The sequence below is a fragment of the Polypterus senegalus genome, chromosome 2, assembly GCF_016835505.1.
Source record: "Polypterus senegalus isolate Bchr_013 chromosome 2, ASM1683550v1, whole genome shotgun sequence".
NCBI classification, from domain to species: domain Eukaryota; kingdom Metazoa; phylum Chordata; class Cladistia; order Polypteriformes; family Polypteridae; genus Polypterus; species Polypterus senegalus.
This window is the reverse complement of record NC_053155.1, coordinates 295,757,875-295,765,374: the sequence shown is the minus strand read 5'-3', so window position 1 is coordinate 295,765,374 and position 7,500 is coordinate 295,757,875. Positions and strand designations below refer to the sequence as shown.

The following is a 7,500-nucleotide window of genomic DNA, read 5'->3' as shown; positions in this document are numbered from 1 at the left end:
TTAATCACGTAGTTTATTTTGGCATTAAAGTAGAACATCATAAACGTCATCTTAAAATCGTTTAATTAACCAGTTTCTCAAATCACATTGTAATTAAAGTAGCACGTTAAATGCTTTGTTTTGTATGTGATCTTCTATGTGCTCTATGTGTGTGAATCACTACTTGCGTCTTAAACCGGCTCTCTTCCTCCGACTGGACACAGAATCCATTACATTCATGATATTACAGCTCTCTGACTAACTAAAATACTGAGATGTATACATGATATAATTTTCATGATGATGGGAGTTAAAGCACGTTATTAAACATGGGCTTCACGGCGCAATGATTGTGTGCGACATTCAAAGAAATTATTTGTTGCAGCAGTACTTATGGGCGGCTCTAGGCAGAGAAAGAATCGGTGGCCCTTTCGTCCGCCGATGTCAATACGGTATTTTATGCACGGTGGATGGCCTCATCCGTTGCGGACGCTGCTTAGCTGCCTCATGCTCGTGACACAAGTGTTTAACTTTTGTCGAAATTTGCCGCTGCGTTTTTAGCTGTGTCATTATTTTCTCTTTCTGTTTTATATTCAGTATATATTGGTGTGGCTGCCCCTGCAGTCCTTGCTTTTCTTTCTCCAAGTAACCGATCGCCACACAATCAGCTCTGTAATAGACGTTAAGCCATCTGTAAGCTTAGAGCGCCGATTCTTCAAAACGTTTAAGGAACATTGAACTGTCTTTGTAGTACGTGTTTAATTATTCTATCCTTCACGCCAGTCCCAGTAAAGAATATGGATTATTTAAATGAAGTTAAAGTTTTACCTGTATAATATAATAAACATATTTTGCTGCATTTCATCTAAAAATGATATCTTCATCATATGTAAATACGCGCTTTACAAAGTGGCTCAGGTTGCGCAATATTATAACTGTAGTGCAAGTTTACAGTGAGGTAATTGTACTTATAAGTACAAACAGTTCTACAAGGAGCAATTGATTGAGTGCGTTTATAGTTCTTGGGATGAAACTGTTTCTGAACTGCGAGGTCCGTACAGGAAAAGCTTTGAAACGTTTTGCCGTGGCTGAGGTAGTGTGTGCTTGAGTCTATATCCCGATAATTCTCTTTCCGATCAGCTGCTGCTGTGATTCCCCACTCAGATACAGTTATATAAATACTCCGAGTTGTGCAGTAAGAGTAATATGGAAAAAGATGATCTGCTGTGGCAACCATAACGGGAGCAGCTGAAAGAAGAAGAAGAAGAAGATGGTGCAGTGAGAGTAACAACACTAAAGCAGTTATGGTATTTGGAATACTATGGCTATTCCCTGGACCATTATATTGTTACAAGTTAATTACAATCAGATGCATTACACTAATAAACAATATGAGGTTAGTTTCAGTGTATTTATAAAGCCGCGTCAGGAAAATAAGGAATAACCACACAGGAACAGTAGCATTTCTTTAACGCTGGGTGCTGCCAGTCTGCAAAACTGAGCGGAGAACTTGCGTATGACAAGGTATGAGGTACCGTGGAAAAGTGCGTGGCTTTACGCCAAGTGTAGGTTTTATACATCGCGATTTGAACGTGGAAAAGTTCTTACGCAACATTTCTGTGTGTACACACCGTTTTTTACATGAGGCCCCTGGTGCAAGGACAGAACCATGTATAATTAATCATTTTGTGGAATGGTGACTTGGACGCGCCGTCTCTGAATTGGCTTGTGTGTTTCTCTCCTGCACTTAGTGTAGCCCACCCTCTCCATATGCAATAATTTGCTGTCAGCTGCTTTGTAGAGCTGCTATTCTTCTGTTCATATCCTTTTGTCATTTTCATATTATGCTTGAGAAAAGCCATTTGTTGAAACTGGTAGAGGATACAAGTAGATAATGTAGTTAAGTACTTAAGGGTACTATCCATTACGCTTACTTAAACTTAATGCTGTTTGTTGTGGAGCATGAGATGACTTTCCAAAACATTTAAGCATTTTCATAAGCACTTCTGGCTAAGTGAGGGGGCATGGTGTATGTTTATGGTCAAGCGTTTCCGGGGGAATTCGTGATGTGGGCGGTTCTCACTTAAGTGCACAGGTGAATAGTTGTCTGCATCCATGATTGTTCCAGGGAGCTGCTGATTGCCACTGCTGATCCGCATTCCTGTGATAAATAGAAGTGCGAGGAGGCTAGCAGGGGAAGATGAGGAAGAAAAAAAGACAGACAGGTTAAGGTGGCAGGAGAAAGGAAGGAAGTGGTAAGAGGATAGCCGGTGCGAGCGCAGGCTCGCAAGCAGCTGAACAGTGAGCCCTAGCGGGGTGTTTGGCCGACACCTAGGGCAGTTGGTAGTGGTCGCTCCCGCTGAGCATTGTGAGGAGCTGGAGTGACCAGAAGAAGGATGGCTTGCCGCAGAAGACAGCGGGAGTCGTGAGATTTGGAATAGAATCCCCAGCGTTAGCGTCCTGGCTGTTGGGGGAACCTAAGTCTTGGTCTGGAGAGTGCTGAGTCGAAGCCAGGGATCGGGAAGCCTCCAGATCAGAAGGTTGAGTGAAGGTCAGCTGCAGGTGGGGTGGCTCCCCTGGTGCATAGCCTGGACGGGAGAAGCAGGGGATTAACCAGTAGAAAGGCACTGGGCTTTGTGATTTTAAAAGGACAGATTTCAGCTGTTGTTTTAAACTTGGTTTTTAAAGGATTTTTTTTAACCTCCATTTTAAAAATGTTTTATTGGATTATTTATTTATAGATCTGTGAAGCACTGCACTGTTTATTTGGACACTTTGTTTTTGTTTGTTGGTTTTTAAATAAAAGCACTTTGCACTTTTTGCACCATCCCCTTGCTTCACTGTTGTGCCTCACTGCCTAGCTCATCGGTGACATTATCGACGGTGTCGGGTTCAAGGGCTCCCAAAAGCAAGATGGGAGCATGGAGCAAACCAGCATCGTAAGAACCCTTGAAAAAACTGCAAGTTGTGTATCTGCATGTATGTTTCAGATTTGGCATTCTGTTCAGTAATCTCTAAAGCTGAGTTAAGTTTCTTTTTTTTATGTGTGTTGGGTCAAATCTAGCTGTAGTACTGATTGGGTAGTGACACCCAATACTGGCTGCTGCAGCTCTGTGATTTGACTATGGCCTCGCAGAACATCATGGTGTGCTGGGGGGGGAAAAAGGTTTGCTTAATCAAGCCACACAGTGAATTTTCCGAGAATAAAATAAGTAAACAAGGCCACCAATGAACCAAGCAAATTTACAACAACAACAATGCTTTGACATTCAACACTATTGTACAAAGACACCTGATTTAGTACAGAAAATCATAGATTTGGAAATGCGTAGCTAACAATAAATCTATTTTACAATACTTTGGCTTTAAAGCAAATGATAATGGTTACTCAAACAATTTAACCGAAAGTTTTGTTGATTAAACATGAAGAGAAACATTCACATTATGAGACTAACTCGCATAACTCATTTCTGCTTACACCATCCAGCACACTTAGCCAGCACTTGAAGGTGTCACTTACTGGTGCATCTGGATTTAGAAAAAGTAACAACAACAACATTTATTTATATAGCACATGTTCATACAAAAAAATGTAGCTCAAAGTGCACGTACAAAATACAAAGTACAAAATATAAGCAGTGAAAGATGGACACAATTATATCAAAGCCATTTCACATTATTTAAGTGAATAAACAATCTTTGCTATACTCATTCTCTCCGACATAGCATTTTAAATCATAAGTATTTTTCTTCTTAAGCCATATAAATCAGCCTTTAACTTCACCAAAATGGCACACCTCTACAGAAAGCAGAAAATACTAAGGAGCAGTGTGGCAAGCCAGAGAAGCACATGTTTATGTGATACGAAAGGGAAGCTCGCAGAAGTGTGATTGAGAAGGGGTGCAAGAACTTTTAGTACCGATCCAGCACTAGTTCACATATTTGAACTGGAAAAATAAAAAGACCAGCATCAAAAGACTGTTGTGTTGTAAGGGTTTATACTGTACTAACCATGTGCGCCCAACTACGTTGCACTTGTTAAAGTTGTCTGTGAAGAGCTCCCTGTTTAAACGCGGCTGCCAGTTGTGAACTGGGCCCTTCGTCGCACAGCATTATGATTTTTATAAGGGAAACAAAATTGCAAACAAAAACTTTTGGACATTGATTCGATAGGAACAGCCTACTCGGAATCACTGTCTGAATAGTAATTATGTGGTGGTGTAGGAGCATTTCTGCTTCTGTCCGTTCACAGTCCGTCTCATTTTCACGACGCTGTCGTTTCCCCTCACAATCTCTTCTCAACCTTTCTCCAATCTCGCAGGTTGCTTTGTGGCAATACAAAGAGTAAGGCAATATACACGGAGCAATGGTTATAAAAGGGGATCACATTGGTATCCAGGCTCTTTTAAAGCATAAATAGCGATCACTTCACTGATATGTGAGCAAGCCACGGTACAACAGCACTCGCCGGCCACAACGTAACAATAATAATTTCCGGAACGTGCTTTTACGTTGTCATTTATTTTACCCACTGTCTTTCTTTCATTCATATGTTACGTAGGCACGTACCTTTTATCTTCGGCAATCTCATTCTCTAACCAGGCCTCAGGAGCTAACCAGCGTAACACTGTCCACCACCCCTTTTGTTATTCTGGCACATTGTTGACATCCGTGAGTAACAAAAACATACTAAACTGGAAGGTGGTCTACGCATGCATGGAATTCGTGGACAAACAAAGATCAAGATCTAAATGAAGATCTCTTTAGTTAATTTAAAGCACAACAATTTGTTTAGTTTGAATATCTGTGTTTTGAGGTGTGACTGGAGTACTACAGTCTTCAGTAGTATAAGCCTAGAGGAGATTCTTAATGCAATGCCTATGTTTTAGCTGTCTCTCTACTGCCATCTAGTGCTTCTTCTAATTCATTCGCGGACAAACAAAGATCAAGATCCAAATGAAGATTATATATAGAGATGTGTAATTCAGCAATAATACAGGTTGATTATCCCTAATCCGAAATGCCTGGGTTCAGAAGTATTTTAGCTAGTTTTGCTTTTTGGAATATTTGCATATACATAATGTGATAACTTTGGGACATCCTTGATCAAATAGGGAAATACAGCCAAACCAGCTAAGTGATGACTCAGATGTATAATAGTTCATATCGTTGAGCCACTATTATAATATGTGTTGACATGACAAACATATTACACCCCAAAAGTGTTAACAGAGTCTATATTTAATATTTAACTGAAATGTGCATATTCAACTTTCCACAAAACTTTATTTTATATATCTGACCCCTGGGGTGGAATTTTCCACTTGTGGTGTCTTATTTGTTGTTCTTTGAACAGCACTTTTGAACTGCTGTATAGGTGTTATTTTTTTGCTCACCAGCCTCTCCCTTGCCCAGCACAGCAGACTGAAGCTGCCATGAATTATCAGTTCTACATCGTGGCGTTCTGTGGTGGCCCCACCTCCCAATAGTTAATTGAGTGATTGTGCTTCATGGAGGAGTTCATCCTTGGTCATCAATTGCTTTTAGTAGTTTTGTGGTGCTTGGCTTCACAGGGGAACCAGACAACCCCTCCCACCCCATTGGCTTACAATGAATAAATCTGTTTGGGAAATGTATGCATGATGTTCACTTTCACACAACAGGAAAAATAATTAAATGGAACGTAGGTGGCATCTGGTTGTTGCTTAGGATTTGGGATAGTTCTGATTTTATAATTTTGTATTAGGGATACTTAACCTGTGTGTTTTTATACAGTATATGTGCGTGTGTGTGTATATGTATGTACCTGTATATATATATAATATTTTAGAGGGAACTCTCTGCACTTCTTAATACCAAATTAATGCTAAAGTCATGAGAACCTCAATGGCAATTTAATAGTTTAATGTGAAATGAAGACTTACATTCTGCAACAAATTTTATACTTAAAGTGTAATTTTAATTTTTTAAACTTGTATGCATGTCCTGCTTACAAGAAATATTTTTTTATGCTTTTGAAGTTTTCATATTGTCATTCAGCTATGATAGCCTATTATATTTTTTATCACAGTTATAAGTTATAATTTGTATTGCTTATTTATAGGGTAAGAAGTTAATCTTCAAAAGAAGATGCATGTACTATGCCAGCTTTACTGAACATTTCATCATACATTGTACCCTGTCATCAAATCAAAATGGTAAGTGTATTTAACCAGTATCATTTAAAGTCTGGAGGTGTTTTTGAAAGTTGTTTATTGTGGAATGATTTAAATAAATTTAAGTATGTACTCATCTCAGTATAATGGTTGCCAGTGCAAATCTGTGGATGTCTTGTCTCTCTTTTGAAATGGTTCTGCATTAGCACTCTATCAAGACTATAGCCAAATTTCAAATATATTTCAGTGTATATTACAATTTGAATATGTGAATTAAAAGTTCTAAAATTCTTCATTCAGTGTCCCGTTACCCTGGATGTTAGTGTTGCATTATAGGACTTTTCATATCGTCGTTTCATATCTACGCACCACTAAGAAGAGCCCGTTAATGTTTTTGGTTAGGTAACTACTATCACAATCTGTTGATTGTTGACATGGACAGCATTTTTACAAGTGACAAAGTGCAGCCTTTTCCATTTCAAAGGTGAGCTGGTCTACTGGGATTTTGACTTAAAGGTTTACTTAATAAATCCATAAATCTGTGAATAGAATGTTAATGGCCTCTTTTAAACTTGTATTTTGTCATACATATTGTTCTTAGAATCTGTTCTAACTCAGGTGTTTCCCAAATAAGCCCCCAAAATGTACCACCTGGTCAGGGCCGACATTAATTAAACCTAATGCTGCTAAGCAGAGAATGATCTTGGTTATAGCTTACAGTAACCACACAACATGATTTTAGATAATAGTAAACTTCTTAATCAAAACAAATGCTTAACTATAGGTGTACATGTGATATCGCTAGGCTGTATCTACTTTAATATAGGGCTAATTGTTTGCAAATTTTATGTTAATTGAAAACTTTGTGAAGCAATTTAAAGACAGTCTTTAAATTTCAAATGTCAAGTTTTTTTAAGAACCTCACCATAACTGTAGATATTGCTCAAACTAATGTACTGCTTATTTAATATGAAATATTTGAATCTAAATTGACTTAGTTACAGCTCTACAGTCAACCCTCATTTATCGCGGTTAATCCATTCCAGACTCTGTCGCGATAAATGAATTTCCACGAAGTAGGATTCTTTATTTATAAATCGAATATTTTCGCAGTTAGAGCATAGAAAACCTGTTTACGACCTTCTAAATACATTTTCTAACATTATTAGAGCCCTCTAGACATGAAATAACACCCTTTAGTCAAATGAGTAAACTGTGCTCCATGACAAGACAGAGATGACAGTTCCGTCTCACAATTAAAAGAATGCAAACATATCTTCCTCTTCAAAAGAGTGTGCGTCAGGAGCAGAGAATGTCAGAGAGAGAGAGATTGTCCGCAGAAATCCGCGAACCAGCAAAAAATCTG

General features: G+C 38.6%; 1 protein-coding gene across 3 annotated transcripts in view; it reads left to right on the top strand.

The window, feature by feature from the left end:
• supt20 (SPT20 homolog, SAGA complex component) overlaps nt 1-7,500 on the top strand; it is a 100,182-nt gene that overhangs the window by 16,025 nt on the left and 76,657 nt on the right. For all 3 annotated transcript variants that reach the window (XM_039745809.1, XM_039745808.1, XM_039745807.1), the window contains exon 2: nt 6,083-6,176. In XM_039745809.1, coding sequence (XP_039601743.1) covers nt 6,120-6,176 — 57 coding nt within the window. In that variant the 5' untranslated portion in view covers nt 6,083-6,119. The remainder of the gene's footprint in view (nt 1-6,082; nt 6,177-7,500) is intronic.